At 41.7% G+C, this 21,573-nt stretch overlaps 1 protein-coding gene and 2 long non-coding RNA genes across 8 annotated transcripts in view; 1 reads left to right on the top strand and 2 right to left on the bottom strand.

Annotated features, from left to right (window-relative positions):
* Positions 1-2,650: 2,650 nt before the first annotated feature.
* On the bottom strand, positions 2,651-12,232 carry LOC133226541 (uncharacterized). Its single transcript, XR_009729541.1, has 3 exons — positions 12,133-12,232; positions 11,474-11,583; positions 2,651-2,803 (listed from the first exon to the last, which is right to left on the bottom strand). It is a non-coding gene; the product is annotated as an uncharacterized LOC133226541 (long non-coding RNA).
* LOC133226540 (uncharacterized) lies at positions 2,819-7,856 on the bottom strand. The gene is made up of 3 exons (XR_009729540.1): positions 6,472-7,856; positions 5,321-5,449; positions 2,819-4,500 (listed from the first exon to the last, which is right to left on the bottom strand). It is a non-coding gene; the product is annotated as an uncharacterized LOC133226540 (long non-coding RNA).
* Positions 12,233-12,353: 121 nt separating the features above from the next.
* KCNC1 (potassium voltage-gated channel subfamily C member 1) overlaps positions 12,354-21,573 on the top strand; it is a 124,304-nt gene continuing 115,084 nt past the window's right edge. For 2 of the 6 annotated variants that reach the window (XM_061380242.1, XM_061380244.1), the window contains exon 1: positions 12,357-13,455. In XM_061380242.1, the coding sequence (XP_061236226.1) occupies positions 12,886-13,455 (570 nt within the window). In that variant the 5' untranslated portion in view covers positions 12,357-12,885. Of the gene's footprint in view, positions 13,456-21,573 lie in introns of all 6 variants that reach the window. The other 4 variants (XM_061380245.1, XM_061380247.1, XM_061380241.1 and 1 more) reach the window with 4 other exon arrangements.

Genomic DNA, 21,573 nt, shown 5'->3' with positions numbered 1-21,573 from the left:
TTGAAACCCTCAGAAAAACTGACCTCCCTAACCCACCTGAACGGACCTTGAGCCGGTTTTCTGGTCCAACAGCAACATCTGCTGGATAAGACGAAAATTGCAGTTCTTTCTGAAATTCCTGGTGAATTCAATGTTTTGTATTTTCATCTTTCTATTATGGAACATCTGTTAATGGGTAAACAGAAAAATATTCACTGTCTTCAGGCAGCACCTAAAGCCCCATACAATAGGAACAGTAGGAAAAATATGTGGGAGAAGCCAAGCTCTTCCCCACTGAGAGCCTTCCACAGAAACAGATTGAAAATTGTAGGAATATATGGGATTTTTTATTACTGCAAAAATTTGGGGGTACCACTTTATTTTTCTTTGCTTTAAGTAAAAAAGAAAGACAAAAGGTGAGAGAAAGTGGAAAGTCTTTGAAGGCATTGTATGACCTGTGCTGCGAGCAATGATCCTAGGGGGTATGAGTTGCTTACTAGAAGGCAGGTGGCACAGATGCACAGGAACAGATGATGACAGTGGGACTATTATGCGATTCTCTAGTGGCCAAGTCCCTCAGTATGGTGCAAATCATTGTGGCATGCAAGGTAACCCCCACATAGCGTGCAGGTGTAGAAAGAATAACCTGAGAAACAGTCTTGCATATTTGGCAAGACCATTTGGAGGCACACAGGGGAGAGGTAAGCAAACATAGAGGCAACATACCTAAAGATTATCTACCTTATACTTTGGCCATAAAACATTCCTTTCTTTCACATTGATGCTGTACTTCTGAATCCTAAAACAAACACACTTGACTGACTGAAAGACGAAACCTGGAGAAACTGTATTTTACCTGCGGCTTGGGATTCATGCTCTGTGAGGACAGAAGGATCCTCATGGTTCAATGACAGCTACTGTGTGCAGAACTCTGTGCCTGAATGAGTGTTGGGCCAGGCCATGTTTTTCAGTGACAGTTCATCACATTTGGGAACAAATGTCCTGCAAGACCCATTAATCTAAATCATGGCCATTTTCTTACATGTGATTCGTTTTCAAGTCAGGGCTTTCTACTGTCACCGTGAGGCAGACTAGTACAATCCTGCCATTTTCAAAAGCTTATTTTTAATCAGTTGGTAGCAGAAAAGAGTCCCTTGGCCTGTACTGGTAAAGCAATACCCTTCTGTTACATATGTCTTTACTTGGTCTTACGCCACCTGTGGGTTTCCTGAGGCTGAAGCCTACACAATCCATGTGCCTATGAAACTAAGAGGTACATTTTATTGCTACTTGCTGCAGTGTAAGTGGAAACTACATTATTGCAATCAATAAGCAATATGTATGGGTTGTTTTTTTTTTCCAGACCACTGGAGGGCAGCATTTCTATTAAAAAAAAAAAAAAAAAAAAAAGGACGTGGACATAATTCCTTTAGTGCTCGTGTGTGGGTTGTTGGTTTCTTTTTTCCCTAAACTTTTATATCCATGCCTTCCTCCATTCAGGTACAGAGTATTATTTCACACCAAGGCAACTGAAATGAAAGAGCTGAATTCCTCCTTAGTGTAAATTCATCATTCTTATTGGCTGTTGACACAATATTGGTACAATTATCTGTTAGAATTAGCACAGCAAGTTCAAATTCCTGGCTTACAAAGATGTGCTTCTACATGAAAAATCCCACAGGCTTTTGTGCCTATAAGGCAAGGTATAAGTTATAAGTTGCCTAAAGTGGGTTAGGATGAAGAATATCTTATAGTAAAGCACTTACACAACAGTTAGTAGAGGGAGTCCTGATCTTCAAACAGGGCACATAATGCTCATATAACAGATACAATACCATAGAAATACAAGTGTATGCAGGGAGGAACATGTCTTGTACTGGTCACGTCATTCCTTCTGGAGGGGAAGCACAGTATGTGCTGGGCACACACGCTTTGCTCTCTCAAAGGCTGTCCTCTACAGAACTAGACACTTGAAGCAGACTGCAGTTTAAAGCCCGCTGCGCAAAATGTAGCCCCAAACATGCCTTTCAAAAGCTCCACAAATGCCAATTACATTAAACAATATGAGAAAAGCAACAAAGTAATGTGTCTAATTAACAAAGCTAGAGATAGGGCCAGCCATTTGGTTTGAAGTACTTCCAAGAGAGATGTTAAAGCCAATGGCCAGAGCAGATCTGGAAGAAATAAATTAACATGCTGGGTTAATATTTCAATCTCTGTGGGAGTAAAAAGTGTATGTGGTGAGGGGAAGCAAAGGTAAAAAAATCACAGGGTGCTATTTTGTTTGTTTGTTTGTTTGCCAAGGACACTTCAGCTTTTGCCATTTAATATTCTTCATGGTATGCTAGAAAATATGCAAGAAGACATAAAAGTATCAGCATTGCATCACTGGATTTCCTAGATTTATCTTTTCCCCACCTGTTAAATCTTAGCTCAAAGTCAAGAGAAACCACTACTTTGAGTGAACAAATTATGGGGCAGACACGTTCACAAAAATACACTAGGAGTTTTCTTTTATCTTTACTACTATGAACAACCACAGATTAAAGATTCCTCCCACCATAGGACTTCTCTGAGAAACAAGTTCTGGTCGCTTGTTCAGAGAATGCCCTGAACATGGCTTTTGTTCCACAACAGTTTTTTGCCCTCATAGCTAAGAACTGAGTAGCTGTCTGGTTTCAAACCTTAGATACCTGTCACTGGGTTAGCTCAGGCCATCGCAAACTCTCAAGTTCCAGCAAGTACTGTGGCTTGAATCCTTTCCAGTACTCATCTGCTGGCAGCTGTTTCCATCTGCTCCTTCTTGAATGGTTCTGCTTAATCCCTAGGGAAGAGCAGGAAGATTGTCAATGCACTGAACTTGCTTGTTGGGATCTGGCTGCTCATGTTTTACCTGAATCTGTCATTTCACCTTGTCTGCTCTGTGGCCTTTTTTTCTGCAGTAAGAATTCTGAGTGCTGCTGTGTATCAAAAAAAAAAAAAAAAAAAAAAAGCGCTATTCCTCAGATGTGGATGATGAAATATTATTCCTTCTTTTAAGTACAGATAATTATTATTAAAAAGAGATATGGAAAAGAATTATCTGTTCACTTAATCCTTACAGCTGCTATGTATGTAGTGATTCCTGCATGCATGTTTTGTAGCTGAAGCTACATATCCTTTATTATGTATTTGCTTTGTGGTGAGTGAAGGCATATGCCCTTCAAGCCCTCCAGAACCATGACCATTACCTGGGGGCTTTATTTGTTTGGGGTTTTTTTGCTTTTTGTGGTAAACCACACAATGTAGAAAGAAAATCAAAACCAGCATCTATTTCCATGTCTTCTATTTTAGACACCAGCGCTTACATTTCCAGACTTGCAGCTGAACCTTTAGGAGCTTTGGGTGATTGAGCAAGTGTCTACACACATAAGGCTCCTCTATTAATCTGTCCCATTGTTTCCTATGTACTTGTTAACTTCCTATGGAAGGACTAACATTAATTGACCAGAGTGAGTTAAAAGATTTTATTTCTTCTTAACCAAGATGATTAGTTTTATATTTTCAGCTCTGAAAATTCTGATTCATATTTTGATATACGATCTCTAGCCTGATTTCTAACTGGACCAAATCCTCTTCAAATCTCTTAGGCCTTCAAACAGGTGTGGCTGAAAATGAAAACATTTTTTTCTCCTTCCAAAGTACATCGAAGTACATTCCTAAATACAAGCAACATTCTGCAGATCCTCCTCAGTTTTAGCTTGGGGAGGGGAGAAATAGTCAGTAAGACAGGCAATATAACATAACATTGAAACAAAGCTGAGGAAGAATCCATTATCAATCCAAATGTAATCATCTGGATTTCTTCCTGACTAGGATTATATGTATTTCTGGGTATATAAGAAAACCACCTCCTAAGTATATATTCAGGAAAACTGACAGTACTTTCATTGACCTCCCACATCACCTTTTCTGTGGTACACTGTCCTTTTGAGAGTACATCTCTCTGCCTGGATTATGCAGTGATCAAACTGGGCTACAGAAGCACAGCACCACTGTAGTACTTCTGAATAGACACTTGTCATATCCTGAAGGTTCTTAAGGGCTTTGGCCTGATAAAGCAAATAAGAAGCTAAAATACTTCTAAATATATAACAGAGAATGCAATCTTTTTCTCTGCTTTTTAACGGGCAGGATGCCTATGAGCTAGAGAGTAATTTTAAAAGAACCTGTAGAAGTATATTTCAGATTTTACTGCGGTCTGAAAAATTCCATAGAAAGAAGGACTTTATTATGGGTTTGAGAGCTGGGCACCCCTTTCCTCTCATCTCTTCGCAGGAAAGACAATAAACATGCTATTGGGGGCTCTCTTACAGGGTAGGAATCCATCCTAGAAGAACAGAAAAGTCCAATTGTGCAAGAGGACGTATCTGAAGTAAGATACACTTAAAATTTCTTCTTGGCCAACTCTGAACATCTTGTGCTACTGCAGTCTTTCTCTGCTTCCTCATTATTCCCCAACCCCTTCTACTTCTGGAATACCTAGAGGCAAGAAGTACAACTGCAAAACCTGGCAGAATCCACAGATGAATCAGGCTGAATCAGTCAACAATGACTAAAAGCTCAGTACCTTAGGAACAAGCATATCACTGTGCTTCTTAAGCTAAACCGTTTAAATACAAATGTGCTGCAAATCCTGTATGTTAACAGCATTCCCAGCCACAGTCTGGAGGGCAGGTACACTTTTGTACAGAAGGCTTTCCCAGGTCCTGGTAACTTTGGGTAGAGCATCTTCCAGTTCCCTGGAGAACACAGACCATTCATTGTATCTCAGAAATGGAAGGCTGAGGACAAGCTAATAGAGGTGCCATTCTGTCACTGCCTCGATGTAGCACTCAACACCCCATTTAACTGGAACAAAAGGCTGCTGCTATTATTGAGCCACAGGCCCAGGCACAAGCCAGGATCAGGAAATCTGAGTTCCCAGCAGCTGGCACAAGATTTGCATCAGAAAGTGGATTCTGGATTCCATTCATTCGCACTTACATTGCATAAATCCTGGTTATTGACAAAAGAACGGTAGCAGATTTAATCTTTAGTAGTAATTATTAAACTAGCATCACTGGAACTGTTATACTTTATATCTCTTCACATGGAGCATACAAATGATTACTTCAACAGGACTAAATGTCATATTTCATGGGACTGGCTGCATAAATATTTACAAAGCTAGAGAACACCAAAGACATCCCAGAGTTACTGACTCATGTCAAATATTGAGAAACTGGGTTAATCAACGGATTTAAGCAATGCTTTAAACCTTTGAATCAGCATTATTGAGACTTTTTTGAATTACTCTTACCTTTTAACATCCAAAGTTTTACAAGCCATTTATAACAATAATGATTTACAGGCTATTTTCCCATCTGCTTGTCTGGGAACATTTCAGTCACTCGTGCAAACTCAGAGTAGGCTGGAGAAGTAATAACAGCTGTGGAAAGTGAATCATTCAACAAGAATAAAGTTCTCATTTCAGTTAAAAAATAATGAAAAGAAAGAAAAGTTCTAATTAATTTTTTGTAGGAAATGTTTTAATTATTTTTTCATGTGGTTAAATGAAAAAAAGATACTTGAGGTGCTGAGAACTGCATGCCTTGTTCAAGAAAAGACTAGCACCTCCTGTTCTGTGTTCTGTATATAGTATATGTGAAATGTATATGTCTGTATCTATGTGTTTGTGCCTGTTGCTATGTTCAGGCACCTGCAAATTGGCTGAGATTTTAAAAACATAGTGACAGCATTAGTAGAGTTATGTTTTCAGAAAAAGCTGACTAGGTCACTCTCAGAAAGTCAAGGACATTTTAGGACTCCCCCAAACAAATAATCTAATAAAATAAAGCCAAATCATTAGTCATTTCTGAAACTCTAGAGTACATGGTAGGAGCTGAATAGGTCAGAGCTGTGTGTGCTCCTTTACTCTCTTACAAATGCAGATTTAGAGCCTTCAGAATGACTGCAATTAGCTCATAGTAACATGTATTTAGCATCTTCCCTAAGCATATTTTTTTGTTATGTGTCATGAATCTTCCAACAGTCTAAATTGAATTTTCCTTGTCAGCAGCTGCTTGTTGTGCTAGATCACACCTAGGTCAGCACAAAGGTGACAAGAGACAAATCTATACCCTTCCTACAGCTACAGATTGTAACAAAGTGGTACATTAACCAAGCTGTATGCCTAATTCCAGTTACTTAAAGTAGATTTTTCTGTGATTTAGCTCCATAATTTCTTCACGAACAATTATTTGTGTTTTGGGGAATGCCTCATCAAAGACAAATGCTGACACTTTTACTACAGCCTTGACTAGAATACTATTTCTATACATCCAGAAACTCACACTGTTTCAGATCAGTGTACGTACTCCAAGGGAAGCAGGACCCAGACCAGCTACATGCTGGATTCAAGCAGTTGCTGGGTGTAAGACAGACAGCTCAACAGCTGTTTATAGTGCTTACTGTCCCTCATGTCAGGAAGGAGCAAACTTTTCTTTCCATACAGGAAAGACAGTTTCCCCAAGAAACCTCCATAGTCCTTTAGCAAGCAGCAGAACAATTCTGCCAACACCTTGCCTTGCTCAGGTGCACCAATCCGGTCATCACATTTACTCAGCTCCAGCTCCCATAAAGTTTCAGCAAAACCGAACATATTCAGGTGGGAGCTTCTTAGTTACAGGAGTAAAGACCAATGATAATCAATAACATATGACAATATTACTTCCATTTTTTTCCAGTGCAACTTCCCTTTATCACAGCTTGATATGCATCTGATTAACACTGATATTTCTACACCAGCAGTCTTTCTGAGGGATCCTAAAGGATTTGCAAAACAAAAAGACCCTTCACTCACAAACGTTAGCCCAGTACAAATGGATGGAGAACAAAATGCAACCCAGCAGGCAGAGCATAGTAAATGTTTCTCAGCTCACAGCAAAGCCCTGCAACAGTTGAAGAAGATATTCAAGAAGGAGATATTCAAGTAAAATTTAGGTAATTAGGAAAAAAAACCCTAGCTAGATGTAGATTAAAGTTCAGGAACTAGAATTCAGGTATCACTTCTGCTGCTCTAGCTACTCTTCTTAAAAAGAGCATGACTTCTTTGAATCAGGCTTTGGGCTACATAGCCCTTGAGACCTGAAGTACTTCTGTGACTCCCTCAATCAGCTTTAAGCACCAACCATTTTCTCCTCCATTCTCATTCTTTCAATGGAAGGCTTTTGTCCCACTGTTGACAGTTCTAAGGGGTAAATCTAACCTTTCAGAAAAGTCATATAATCTATGCAACTGCAGCTTGCTTTTTTTCTAAATGATTTTCAAGGACAAAATGAGTACATTGTACACTGAAATGCACCTCAACTTCCTATTTGAAGACCTCAAACCAAATGATTTACATGAATCAATATTAACAGATTAAAGCAATTCACAGCATGATGTAATCTAAAACTGATAAAGAACTGCACTGAAATACTGCTAAATTGTCATGAATTTGATACAAGAAAGCACAGGCTGAATTCTAGCATTCAAGCGTTACAAAAGTGGTATTCCAGCCCTACCTGCCTTTTGTTTTGAGATTGTAACTCTTACAAATAGGTCTCTCTCTCTCAGCTTCCTCCAGCTTTAAAACATTTTGAATGTGCTCCCCAGTTGCATGCAAAGTCACAGGTTCTCCGAACATCTCTTTTCCCTCTTTATGCTGTTGCATTTGTTAGGATTGAGCAACAAGTTCTACATAATAACCCTTTTCTTTGAATATAAACTGGATGATGAACTCAGACCTAGGCTTAAATTTCAGGAGTAAATGGTTCATTAGCTGTCACCTTAGTTGGTATCCTCACTAGAAACCTCAGTAATGAGATAATCTTGGTATACTAGTGAAGCCTCAAAGCATACAACAAAGCTTCCCTGTGTGCTTTCTGTGCCTATACAACAGTGTGTGATTTTGATCTGTTAATCCAGCATCTTCCATAAGTGGTAAAATGTCTTCATAGGAAAAAAAAAAAATAAAATCACTCCAAAGTTACCAGTTATTAAATTTAGGAATATTAGGGAATATACATTCAGTCATGTCCCACACTGAGAAGAAAGCTCCCTGGGAGCTAGATTAGAAATCACTGCAGTTCTTAGCTAAAGCAGTAAGCAGAGAGCAGTGGGATTAACAAATGAATAGCATGTGAACCCACAAGCTATTTTTTTCTTTGCAGACATAATTTAGACTTCTGTCTGAAAGACAACCTAGCTTTCATTGTGTATTGTTACTCTGAAGCATAGGGCAACAAAGGTGATCCCAAGAAACCAGATACAGAGGTGAAAGAAGGACTTACTCTTCCTGTGTCATCAGAACACAGGAGGGAGTGGAATGACCTAACACAACTGATAAAATCAGTAAGTTTTTCTGCTACACAGTAGCTTAGAAACTAAAATAGATCTATGGCTTAAAGCTATTCTTTCACTGTCATCATTAAAAGTGTTGACTTAGAAGAACAGCTAAGGTTACAAGTAGACCCAATGACTCTAAAAGGGCTGCTAAAAGTCCATATATACTCTCCTGGGTAGCAGCTGTGCAACTGGCCTCTCTGAAAGCTCCCACAAAGGAGGCCTTTAGAAAGGCCTTTGTAAACTCTACAGCTTGTTCCAGATTTTGGTCAGCCCAGTTCAAGGTGGATGATCATCAAAATCTCTCGCCAGTTGTGAGAATCAGCTTAGAAGACAAGATGTAATTCCAAGGCTAATGTTTTCCAATGCATGTAAGAATTTCTGATAACATTACTTGCTGCTGCTGTACCAGAATCCTTTTTCAGACTGTGAACTATTTGAACAACCTATCAACTCCATGCCTCCCACAGAGGTCTCCAAGAACTACTGAAGTTGGTTTAATTCTTTTTAGCAAGTAAAACTTAGTAAGCTTAGAGCTTCTGCAGTTGTGAATATGACCAGAAAGATCCACTGGCCTAGGATTTACATGTCCTTAAATCTCTTTCCTGGGTCACCTGCTTTCCTCAGCCTTCATAACTTAAAATGACAATAGATATCACAGAAAAAAAGTAGATAACTCCTGGACTTACATATACACCTTCACATCAAGTCCTCCCTGCTTAACTTCTCTTCCCAATGTAGAGAAGACACTCATCAGGGGAGTATAGAAAAGACTGCTCAGTTCATTGATAAGGGATCTGAACTTCTAGTCATTCTTTAATTTCATTCATTAACTCCACTGAAGTCAGTGGCATTGCACGAGTGACCAAAAGCATGGTCTTGCCTCTTCAAGTTATTGTACTTGTGTCTAAGGTAAGTCTAAAAGCATAGAGGAGACACACAGCTATGCCAAAACCAAAAAGACTGAACATGAGTTATGGCTGACTGGGGGAAGCTAATTTGTACATTCAGCTCACGTACACAGGGGGGTATGTATCCATTATAGCCTTGGAATTCTTTGCAGAGTGAGGGGAGATCCTTTGACACCCCAGCACATGAAGATGGAAGCTTATAGCTTAAGATATCAAATCTGCTTAAGCAGATTCTTCAACCAAAAAGAATCTTTAAAAATGTCAACTATAAACCAGAAAAAAAATAGTTGTAGACTAAGGGGGTAGAAGTATCACTATACAGCTTGGGATCAAACAAACTTCTGTGGAAACTTTTTACCCATAAATTAGATCTTCGAAAATTATTTGGTGTGCTTTGTCTACCATAGTCCAAATATTAACAATTATGGATATTTTTTTTTTAACTAAACCAGAATTTTATGTCACTGTATGGCATGCTTAAAGCAAAACTTTGCTGATACACAGCACCTGCTGGGCTGACTTAAAATATTCGTTATGTATAAATCAGGAACTGCCTATCTGGTGGTATCAACTAGCACTAACTAATTAAACAAATGCAAATCATGCTGTAATCTACAGTGCAAAGCAGAGTCTTTGTATCTTCCTATGCAGTTATGTTGTGTCACGATCCTCGTTTAATATTATTTTTCTAACACCTTCCTCTCTCAAACCTCAAGGTAAGCTTCAAACATGAAGTTATCTCTCATTTCCCACATCAAAATAATGTATGAAATTCATATTTCAATTTGTATTTCTAAGAGAGCTTCCCATTTCAGCAGCTGTCTTGCTCTGCATCTCAGTTTCTGCTTGATGATCAGTCTCTGATCTGAGGCCCTCTCACATGTATTTTGAACTATCCAACTCTTCCATGCCTACCAACTGCTCCTTTATCAATTACAGTCTTAGTATGTTCAAAGAAACCTCATAGGTCACTTAAGTGTGGCCTCCTCACCCAAGTCTGTGAAAACTATCTTTAAACGAGCTTTCTGGTCTTAACATACACTTTCAGATGACTTCTAAGGTCCTGTATTATGCCTGGATAAGTCAATGATGTGGGATAAGGCAACACAGAAGGCAGGAGCTGATGACCTGGGAAGAGCCTCTACAGCTGTGGATGTGACATGAAAGACACATTGCCCTAGGATTGACAAGTCCTTAAACTTCTTTCCTGGGTTACCTGCCTTCCTCAGCCTTTGTAACTCTCAGAACCAACCCGAGTGCTTTCCTATTGATCCTTCTATTTGTTACTATCAGAAGTAGTACTTACTATGATTACAAAATAATTGTCACTTGTGTTATTTCTGTCAATGAGTCATCATTCTCTTTTCCTTTCTTAATACCAGGCTTGAGTTCACAGACCTGCCCTCACTTCCCTTTCTGCCCTCTGTCTGGCAATTCTCAAGGATTTTAGATAGCATTTCTGTGCTTGTGATTCTCATATTTCCCCCTCTGTCATCAACCTTTCTGCCTCTGCCTGGCATCTCTTCCTGGAGACTTTGTCATCAATTTATGCTTGCTGAGGTACAAGGTTGTGCTGGTTTAGCTTCACTTTCCCTTTTCCCCTTCACTACTGGCAGCAGTAACACACCCCATTTCCACTATTCCCCCCCTTCCCCCCCCCCATGAGTCACACACAGATCCTCGGCCTTCATTCTACCCCTCCAGCTTCAAGACCAATCTGTTATCATTTTCATAGGCAAATCTGCTGTTTAGGCCTCTTTGGTATACCCTACCACAACTACTGCAAAGTTCTCTTCTCTACACTCCAAACATAAAATGCTCCTTTGCAACCTGGGGAAGATGTGGATGATCAAACACCTCTCACAAACCTGACCACGTCACTTACTCCATAGCAGCCCTCCACTTGTTTTTCACCTACTGTCCTACTTCAAGGCCCAACCTAACTGCATTCCCCCAGTCTACTACTCTTCTGTTGAGACCCATGTTGTCCCCACCACTTCTGCACTCCAGCAGTATTTCTCAACCACATACCCTTCAATCATCTCTCCACCTCATCCGCTTATGGTTACACAGCCTCCCATGATTCATCTACAATGGCTCAGCTTTCCAGGCTCTTTCATAAGCCCACTCCTCCTCAGATGGTGTCAGCAAATAAAACACAGAACATGTCTACATACCTCTGTTACTTCCCTTCCACACCACCATCTCCCTGATGTTCTTCAAGCTACTTGCAAGGCAGGAACAGGTTTTCTGTAGATGTCAAACTGCTCTTGGCATTCTTTTTGAACTAATGAAAATTAAAAAAAAAATAAATAAACAACATGAACACAAATCACAGCCCCCTACCTACCAAGCCGGGTTTTAGGGAAGAAACAAGTGAACAGTAGGAAAAAATGGAAGAAAATATGGGTAAAAAGAGCAGGTGTGTGGGACCACGTAAAAGCACGATGCAGTAGGACATTCAAACCCCATCCCTGCTCATGGTGGGAGGAATTTATGTCTGGGGAGATGGTGAATTTTGCCCTTCGGTGCATCCAGTTCAGGAAGGACGACAACAGCCATGACTGACTTCAACAGAGCTAGACAGGGTTACTCCGAGCCCAGTGCAGGGCACCACGGGCAAACCCAGCGCTTCCCGACGGGGATCCTAACTCAGTGCGACCATCGCGCCGCTGAGAGGAAGAGGCCGGTTACTCAGGACGTGAGCGGAGGGCGCCCTTGCTCCAGCCGGGGGTACCAGAGCAGGGAGCCCTATCCCGGCACCGGTACAGAAGTACCCGAGGTGGCGGCCGAGGGGCCGCTGGGGTCGGGGAGGCGGCGCGGCCGGCGCTAGGACCTGTGGAGCGGCGGCGGGGAGGGAGCAGCGCGCCTGCGCGGCGCTGCCCGGAGAGCGGGCGAGCTGCACCGAGCCGCCCGGCGGCAGCGGCGGCGGCAGCGGGAGGAGCAGCGGGGGTGCTCGGCGGGTCCCCGCCGGCAGCGCGCTCCACCCGGCCGCAGGGGCGGAGGCGGCTCGGCGGGAGGGCGGTGCGCGGCGCTGTCCGTTCAGCACCGGCGGGAGCTCCCGCCCTTTTCCGCCCCGCACCGCCCGGGAGGGCGCGGGCACAGCCCCGCCGTACCCCCAAGGCGGCTGCAGCGGCACCCGCGCCCCGAGCATCTGCGGGCAGCGCCGGCGCCGCGATTTTCCTCCCTTTTCATTTTTCCGGTTTTTTTCCCCCTGTGCTGTTGGCCACGTCCAACCAGGGAAGGGCCCTCCCCCTCCGGCACGTCCCCGCGCCCCGGCACCGCAGCGCCCGCGCTCCCGGAGCATGGCCCCCCCTGCCCCTGCCCCTCCGCCGCGGCTGCTGCAGCTACCGCGGCCCCCGAGCGCCTGACTTCAGACGACGGCGGTGCAGCGCCGGGAGCCGCCGTCAGCGGCTGCCCCTCGGAGCGGCCACAGGAGAGCCGAGCGGGGCCGGCGCCCCTCATTCTCACGGGCCTGGATCGGGGCTCGGCTTAGGCACCGACTGCCGCCGAGCAGCCGTCCCCTTACGGGCTCTCTGCCTGCCGTGCTTGCTTGGATGATTCTGCGACATGCCTAATAAGAGACGAGATGGGCCAGGGCGACGAGAGCGACCGCATTGTGATCAACGTGGGAGGGACTAGGCACCAGACCTACCGCAGCACCCTACGCACCCTGCCCGGCACGCGGCTGGCCTGGATCGCTGAACCCGATGCCCACAGCCACTTCGACTATGACCCCCGCACGGATGAGTTTTTCTTTGACCGGCACCCAGGCGTCTTTGCGCACATCCTGAATTACTACCGCACTGGCAAGCTGCACTGCCCCGCGGACGTGTGCGGGCCCCTGTATGAGGAGGAGCTGGCCTTCTGGGGCATTGATGAGACCGATGTGGAGCCCTGCTGTTGGATGACCTACCGGCAGCACCGTGACGCCGAAGAGGCTCTGGACAGCTTTGGTGGGGCACCCCTGGATAGCAGTGCTGAGGACGGAGACATAGATGGCACCGGAGACTCTGGTGATGGTGAAGAGGAGCTGGAGATGACAAAACGCCTAGCACTTAGTGACTCCCCAGATGGCAGGTCTGGGGGCTTCTGGAGACGGTGGCAGCCCCGCATTTGGGCGCTCTTTGAGGATCCCTACTCCTCCAGATATGCAAGGGTAAGCTATGCAATCAGCACGCTCATCAAAACACTCGAACCTCCCTTCAGCCCCACTTCCTCCCAGCATCATCAGGGTTATCTCTGCTGTCACAGCTGAGCAGCCATCCATGTCATATAAAAATCAGGTATAGGCTATGGGAACATAACCCATGCTCTCAAGCAGGCCCCATGCATGGGGCATGAGTGAACACCAAGGAGTGAGCTTGTACGCATATGCGGGCTTTAGGAGAGCCTTATTTTCTAACAGGCTCCTAAAAATCCAAAAAGCCCGGGGCAGGGTCCCATTCATGGGCCAGGGAAATCTCCATTACACCAGGTAGTTTCCCTCCCTGCACAGATTTTTACAGCCAGTCGTCCCCTAGTAAAGACAGACACCTTGTCCAGCCCTCATATGAGCTAACAGCTGTCTCCCCTTTACAAGATGGAGAAAGGATCATGGGAGCAGGCAGTCCCTGGGCAACCAGGAGATTCGGAGAGTTTCTCAGCCTGGACTGGAAAGGGAGCCTGTTCCTTTCTCTTTTCTCATACATACCAAGTTAAATATTTATGATCATGCTTCTCTGAGAATGGGTAATTCGGTTGCTCACTTTCCTCCTCACTCTGTCTTTTCCCTTGTGGGAAATGCAAAGTATTAATCAGAGGAGGTGGTTCATTCATGTAGAAGGGACACTGTGTTTGACGGGTTTCTTGCCTGGCTACTGAAGGACAACTCCTCCCCCTCCTGAGCCTGCAGTTGTTTTGGAAAGTGAATGCACACTGGTGCAGTTCACAGCATAGCTGTGGATAAAGATGGTCTTTAACAGTCACCTGACTCCTCTAAGTATGTACCTGTCATGCTATTACATATGAGGCTAATTACATTAATTAGGGCCCGATTCTGCTTCTGAAGTCTAAAGTAAAGAAAACCTTTACTTCAGGAACAGCAGCAGGATTCACCCCCAAGATAACCATATTGATAAGCAAGAAAACAGATAGGGTAGTGCCTTTGCAAAGAAATTGGTTTGTGTAGATTTTACTCCTCTTTTAAACATACCTTTGCTACAGCATAACCGCTGCCAGACCTCAGTAGGGATGAGTGATGCTTCGGTGTGGGAGGATGATCAGTGTTCCTGAGGAGGATCAAAGAAGTGAGATCAGATTAGGGAGCAAATTGGACGGACGAGGAAAGAGAAGTGGAAATGCAGAGAGCAAGGACAGGGGAGCTGGTTGTGTATGAATGGGTGGTGGAATAGCACTGCTGGAGATTTGAGGTCTGAGCAGAGATCTTCAGCTGGGAGCCGCTAGGTCTGCACACTGAATGAATGGGGAAAGCTGGAGCAGAGCCTGGAGTTATATCTTGGTGCATTTCTACAGATTCTTGTTTGCATACCCTTTGGAGACTTCCTCCCTGAACAAAGAAGTTAATATTTTAAATGAATTCCTTTAAACAGCATAGGGGATAAAAGAATAATAAAATATTTACCATGAGATGAAAGGATGATGCTGTTGAATTGCAGCTTTCAAATCCCTGATTTCTGCCAAGGGAACATGGAAACTGAGGGAAGGCTGGAGGGTATCCTTCAAAAGGCTTAGTTAGCTTCCTTTAATCAAGCCCAATGTTAGCAGGCATTGGTTTGAATAGCAGATCTCTGGTGTCCAGGAATCTGTTGGTAAAACACATTTCAAGTCAAAGCAGTGTGTTTGTCCAGGGTTTTCTGAAATGGTCCAAAAGGCAAAGTGATAATGTGCCAATGAAAAGAATACAGAGGTTAAAAAGCCCTTCTGCTTGAAAGCACTGTGGAATTTTAGGTTGGAGGATAAAATCTATAACCAATATTAAGAGTCTTTGTGATGTACAAGCTGGAATTCTAGGAGGATGTAAAACCCATTTTCTAATTCTTTATGGGTATTTTCATTTAGGAGCAGGCATTTTATAAACTGATTTGGTTTGTGGTTTTTTTCTCGCAGTGGATGTTACACCATTTATTCACAATTACATGCGTGTACCTGGTAGAATTCAACCCTTGATTTACCTTTAACTTGTTCTTTCCTTAAAGTATCATTAAACTGGAGAAATATGAATTCTGATCAAAGTTGAAGTGTATACTGAGTATTTCATGGCTTAAATATGATTCTTTAACTTGTATCTATGGAGATGTAGGCCTATATGCATTAATATTTTTCATGAAGGAAAATGGCTTTCATCATCAACACATGCATATACTGTCCATTAAGAAGACATTATAAGATGCTTAACATTTTCTAATAAAAGCCATATGTTATGGTTATGGATGTAAAAAGAGATGGGAGGTTGATTTATGCTCCTGTAACCTAACAGAGACATGGCAAAAAGACCTCAAACTCAAAGTAGCTAATTCACAGTAAAATAATTGATATCATCATTAATAAGCGCATGGTAAATTAAAGCAATCATAAGTAGAATCCCTGTTATCTCACTTTTAATTGTCTACACTACTTTCAGTTACAAACTGTATTTCAGTCATGCAAAAATTTAAATTCACATTGTCGTTTTGTCAAAAAAATCACAAAAATTTATCATCCTGATTGTATGAGACTTGACCTAATGGTGGTTACTGTATACATGTTTGGTGTCTACATACAGCACCAAACTGCATGTCAAGGTAACATCTTAATACAAGCATCAGTTTACATAACCATCATACTGTTACTCTTGGGAAAGTAAAAGGAATACAGTATATGAATATTAAGATGAGATGAAAACCTGCATACCTGAATAAAGCAAGATTTCTCTGGACTATGTCTTATACACTGTTTCAGTGAATGCTTAGGAACCGTCTGTGGAAAGCTCAACATTTAATCAAATCTAGTAATTCTTGGAGTGTTCTGATGGACACTACTTACAAATACAGGTACCTTTGACTGTTTTGCTTCACTAACACCTAACCCATGCTAAATTATATCCGATCTCATTGTAGATGGGCAGGGAAGACTAGAACAGCATTTGTGTATTTCAGGCAAAATCAGCTAATTCTGCATATCTTGTCTATTTTTAGACTTACTTTGATAAAGCATAAGCTCCCAGTCACTAGTTGTTTGTCTTCAGGTGAAACATAGTCAACAGTTTCTTGTTAAAACAGTAGTGGCTGATTTTAATTAAATTCTATTTTTCTAAACACTAATTTCTTAAATAAGGTAGTTCTTTTCTAAAAAGATAAGACACTTAAAAAAATTGCATTGTCTTCTAAGTCTAATAGAAAACGTAGCTTATTTCAAATCACAAGATTGCCTTAGACATTTACCTTAGTAAGATAAACGGGTGTCACACTTCTCTGTAACTTAAAGGATCCACATTTGGATAAATGGAGGCAAAGTCTGGTACCTGGAGGTCTGAAAGGAGTAACAGATAAGGTGATGCAAATTTGCAGAGATACTGGGTGCATGTGTAAATAGACAGGCATCCAGGTGGATGTTCAAAAGCAGCTGATCGGGCAGCTAAGTATCACTGCATGTCAATGGATATTGTGTACCTAAACTGGCGAGATGTTTCTGTAAAGCTTTTTAGAGCTGTCATTTTTGCATTGTCAGGGAACTTTGTAAATTTATTTTTTGTGAGTAGATGCAAGGGTGAAAAGAGTCACACAGAAAGCTACACAGATATACTAAAACAGCGTATCTGAGAGTTACGTTGTAATAAAGCTGCTTTCTGCACTCATTAGACTTCATAGTTCCCTCAGTTCACAAATGTGTGAAAAGTATTTCTTAGCATCCTCTCTCGTTTATATTCAAGTCTGTCATGCTGGTTTTACACTAGGAAAGCTCCCACTGACTTCCTGGAGTTTGTCCTGCAGGTATCTAACATCTTTGACCCCTTCCTCCTCCTCCCCAGCAGGATAAGGTTGTATTTGTGTTAATTCACAGTTAGGTTAGTCAGTGTTTGGGAAACAAGAGCTTTCAGCTGAGATTCTGCACTAGTGTTCACATTCAAATTGGACATTTAAGCTTCATTAAAGAAGCCTCGGGAGAGCTTTTGCAGTCATTCCAAATAAACATTTTTACTGTTTTTAAATAAAAGCTGGTAGGGGTCCTATAGAAAGTCCTCAACAGCTTGACTTGACATCCTAGCATATGCTATACAGCTCTAATCTGGAAGAGGAAAGGCAAATCTCTCACTTACCCTTCCCTCATAGTCTCCCTTCATGTCCCACAGAACAATCTGCTTTCCTCAGTAGGGTGATTTTTGAAGGACAAGTTTCTGACACTGAGAAGCAGACAGGAAAAAGAATAGTGGGGAAGAGATAAGAAGTTATTCCCCAGGGATTTCTTCCAGCTTTCTTTTGTATGTTCAAGAGCATTTAAAACTTGCTATGTTCATTTAAACTGATTTTTCTCCTTATAAACTACATACTGTAGGCATAAGGCGGCTTACAGGATCCTAGTTCCTGAATAACCATATTGCCTGGAGGCTTAGAGGTTGGGGTGTTTTCCTTTACCCTGGCCTAGTGCAGCTAAGCTCTGAAACTGGGGAAAGTATCAGGGAGTGGGAATAGATACTTATGACCCTTTGCAAGGGGAGCTTATTCTGCAGCCATCTGAGGTGGGACACAGCGCACAGGAGTGCTCCATGGCCAGTGCTCCAGGGGGCCCCACTGAGCACGAGAAGATAGGAGAGAAAGGAGGAGAGCTGCCCCACAGCTTTCCCTTACCCACAGGCACCCCTCTCACCAGGAAGAGATTGCGTCAAAGGGGCCCTGCTGGAGCCCTCCCACCTTGGGCCTTTCTGCAAGGTCTCCCCTGCAGAGGCGTATCTAATCCTGCACTGAAGCTGGCTGCAGTAATTCTCACCATACACTTTCACAATTAACAAGACAGCCTAATTTTAACTGCACGCTGCATTACAGCTCTGGACAAATGAGAATCCACATTAAATGAAGTTTCCCCTGCATTTGTAGTATAATGGAATTACAGCTAGACATCTATTAACTACCGTTCTATCATTCGTTATTAATATAGTTCCTAAAATCCCATTTTATTCTTGTTTTTTCCCACCAAGGGACATGTTACTGCAAATCCTTATATAACCCATTAGTAAGCATGGTATAGTCTTCTCTCCATCCTGTCTGAAGAAGGCTTTGCAGTGCCAGCTAGAAAATGTTCAGCGGTCACACCAAGTCCCACATTCAGCCCCTATCGAACTAGCCAAGGTGGAAGCAGGCGCACACACAAATAACTCCTGAGAATTATCCCTCTGACTTGAGAAGTAATAAATTTTTAAACTATCACAAAAGGAAAAGAAAAAAAAAAGGAAAAGGGTCATAACAGCCATACAGAATCATGACTTCATTGGTTAGAGTTGTTCAGAAACACACAGGAAGATATGTCTGCCCAGAACATCTTACAATCTCTTTGAAGTCACAACCTCACAGGGAGATGAGAGGGATGATGTTATCCAGCTGACAAATATATGGCTGGCTAGTACAGACTTAGCAGTTTCAATTCAAGGAAGTCTTTTTTTTAATTCATTGCCTATTTCCATTTTTATTTCTATTATTCTAAAACCTCAAAAAAAGAACAGCATCTGTTGCCATTTTACTTTTTTTTTTTTTTAATCTTACTTAATTTTAATGCTTCTAGGTTACAAAATTTACTTGTTTTAGCTCAGGCTGCAATTCTATGGATCATACCATCATATGCATACACATATATATACCTTCCTATCACTGCCACCTCCTACAAGGCTGAGTGGGATTTCCATATGAGGAAGGACTTAAAAATTAAACCATACTAAAATACTTCTAAAAATGTTACCGTGGTGCCACTGAAATCAATATGAATTTAGTGACTGGTTTCAGTTGATACTCGGTCCCTTCTCTCTAATCCATCCCTATGTGCCTCCAATTATTATCTTTGCCCTTCTCCTGACATTGGCTATTTTGGTTAGGAGAAAAAGGCAACAAAATACTGGTATTCTCTGTTGGTTTATCATGAGACAAAGGACAAAAGATATGTGGATCAATCATAATATTTCTATTTTGGAACGTCTCACAAAAAGGTGATATGTCAGACTATACCTAGAAAAACTGTTTTTCCATCTTGTTTTCCCTTCTGCTGTGCCATCTAGTATTCAATGGTACTCACTCAGCTTTCTCATTTGCAAAAATACGTGACTGATCTGTATATATTTATAGTAGTACTTTACTAAAGTCTGTACATACTGCCTTTCTTTTAACATAAGGAGAGATGTTAGCAAATCAGCAACAGAGGGCCCAGCCTTAGTGTTATTGAAATTCTATGCCAAAATTACCGCCGACTTCAAGGACAGAAATAAAGTTTCCTGCAGTATGGTTCAGGTTAACAAATTAATTGCAGTGTGCTGCTGTTTTTAACAGGGATATTGCATATTTCCATCCCAAAGCACTGAAGTGCAATTTACTAGAAACAGGCACATTCAAACATATATTTTCATAATCATTTAAAGACATGAGCATCTCTAGCACACTGCATCAGAAAATAGAGCTCTAATACTGACAAAGCTCTTCCTGATCTTACTGGCGTTTTTTTACTGCGAAGGACTGTAGAATACATCCCCATTCAAACCACATGACTTAAATTAGTGTTCAACCAAATCATATCCAAGCACTGCATTTCATAATAAAAAGGGCTAGCAGGGATATTCAGATTGAAAAATGGGGCCCTAATTGATAATCAAGTGTGTAATTCTTTCTCAGGCGAAAACAGATGGCAAAACTGAGTTTCCATTTTGTATGAGCTTGATTTTATGAAATTTCTGTGTATTCTTGGGGTTAAGACTAATAGAACAGCCATTTTGAGATCTTTGCAATTGTATTACACTTAGCTTCTCAGTTACTATATGCTGAATTTGATCTGAGGAAAGAACAGTATTAGAAGGCTGACTAGGCTTTCCTCTACTGAATATTGCATTACATAAATATGTGATTCACTCCAAATGGTACACAGAAGTGTTAGGATCAGATGAAATCAGAGAAATCTATGGAGAACCACCCCCTCCCCCGGAATATAAACCACATGCTGTCATTTCTAGAATAATTTTTACATCTCCTGTGCTCAGTAAGGACCCAGATTTTGCTATCTTTACTCCTACTCTTGTAGTGATATCTTACTCCAGGAATATCCCCATTTCCTTTGGGCTGAGAACAAGGTATTACCCAACATGCATACAGGTGAAAGGGCCAGGCCCTAACTGACTTTCAATTTCTTTCAGATATGATTTATAAGATATAATGGGGGGTCTAATAAATCATGCTATAAAAATTATGAATAAATCTCAGTCCAAGGCTTTTTGCAGTGATTGCTTATGATGTAAGACCCTTTAATGACAGGGAGCTAAAATTGCATTGTAATGGCCCTTTGTAAATGCAATAAATCTCAGATTTCAGTGTGCTGCGGACAGCCAGCAATGTGTGTGCTGCTGCACATGAGCTACCAACACAGGCATACGCTGCTGGCACACGCTTACATAATTATGTTGATAGTTCAGGAGCAGCAGTAAATCTTAGAACTGCTAGATTTACTTTGAGAAAATGTTCGATCACATTAGATGGTTTAAAATATCCTACTGGCTTTTCACTTGAAAACCTGCAAAAGAATGCCCCTTTAAAGAAACAGTAAGATGGATTGTTTGGTTTTAAATGACAAACGCAAAACCTATTCTTACCAAGTCTTATATTTTCGATAGCCAACTGCAAGTTAAAATGAGCATTTATTTGGGTCTGCACAACCACACTGAATGCATCTTCTTCCCTTAATTTCCTGGAGCATGTAATCAGCATTAGCAAAAAAAATCAAAAATGTACGCAGAAATACACCAACAGGATAATAGCTCCTTGTTTCAAATGCAGCAGAATCGCTATTCCTGCCCAGGTTTTCCCTCAAAAAAGCCCAACTTCACTTTTAAAACATTACCTGTATTTCCCTATACAAATATGGAAAGATCTGGTCAGTTCAGGTTGCTTATTATTTGACATGCATCAGAAATTCAGCTGCAGATTTCACTTTGAAAATTTACTCCAATAACCTTGTTCTAGTTTTCAGTTTGGATTCTTGCAGTCTTCAGTACACCAGATTAATTGACAGGTATAGGTGAGGGAGGCCAGTTTTGTGGTTTATCCAGCTATTA

Source organism: Neopsephotus bourkii, unplaced genomic scaffold (genome assembly GCF_033783945.1).
Source record: "Neopsephotus bourkii isolate Nb327-2 ecotype Australia unplaced genomic scaffold, CSIRO-AGI_Nbou_v1 NB_1792, whole genome shotgun sequence".
Lineage (NCBI taxonomy): Eukaryota > Metazoa > Chordata > Aves > Psittaciformes > Psittacidae > Neopsephotus > Neopsephotus bourkii.
Note: the sequence above shows the minus strand (reverse complement) of the source record. Positions and strands in the feature narration are given on the sequence as shown.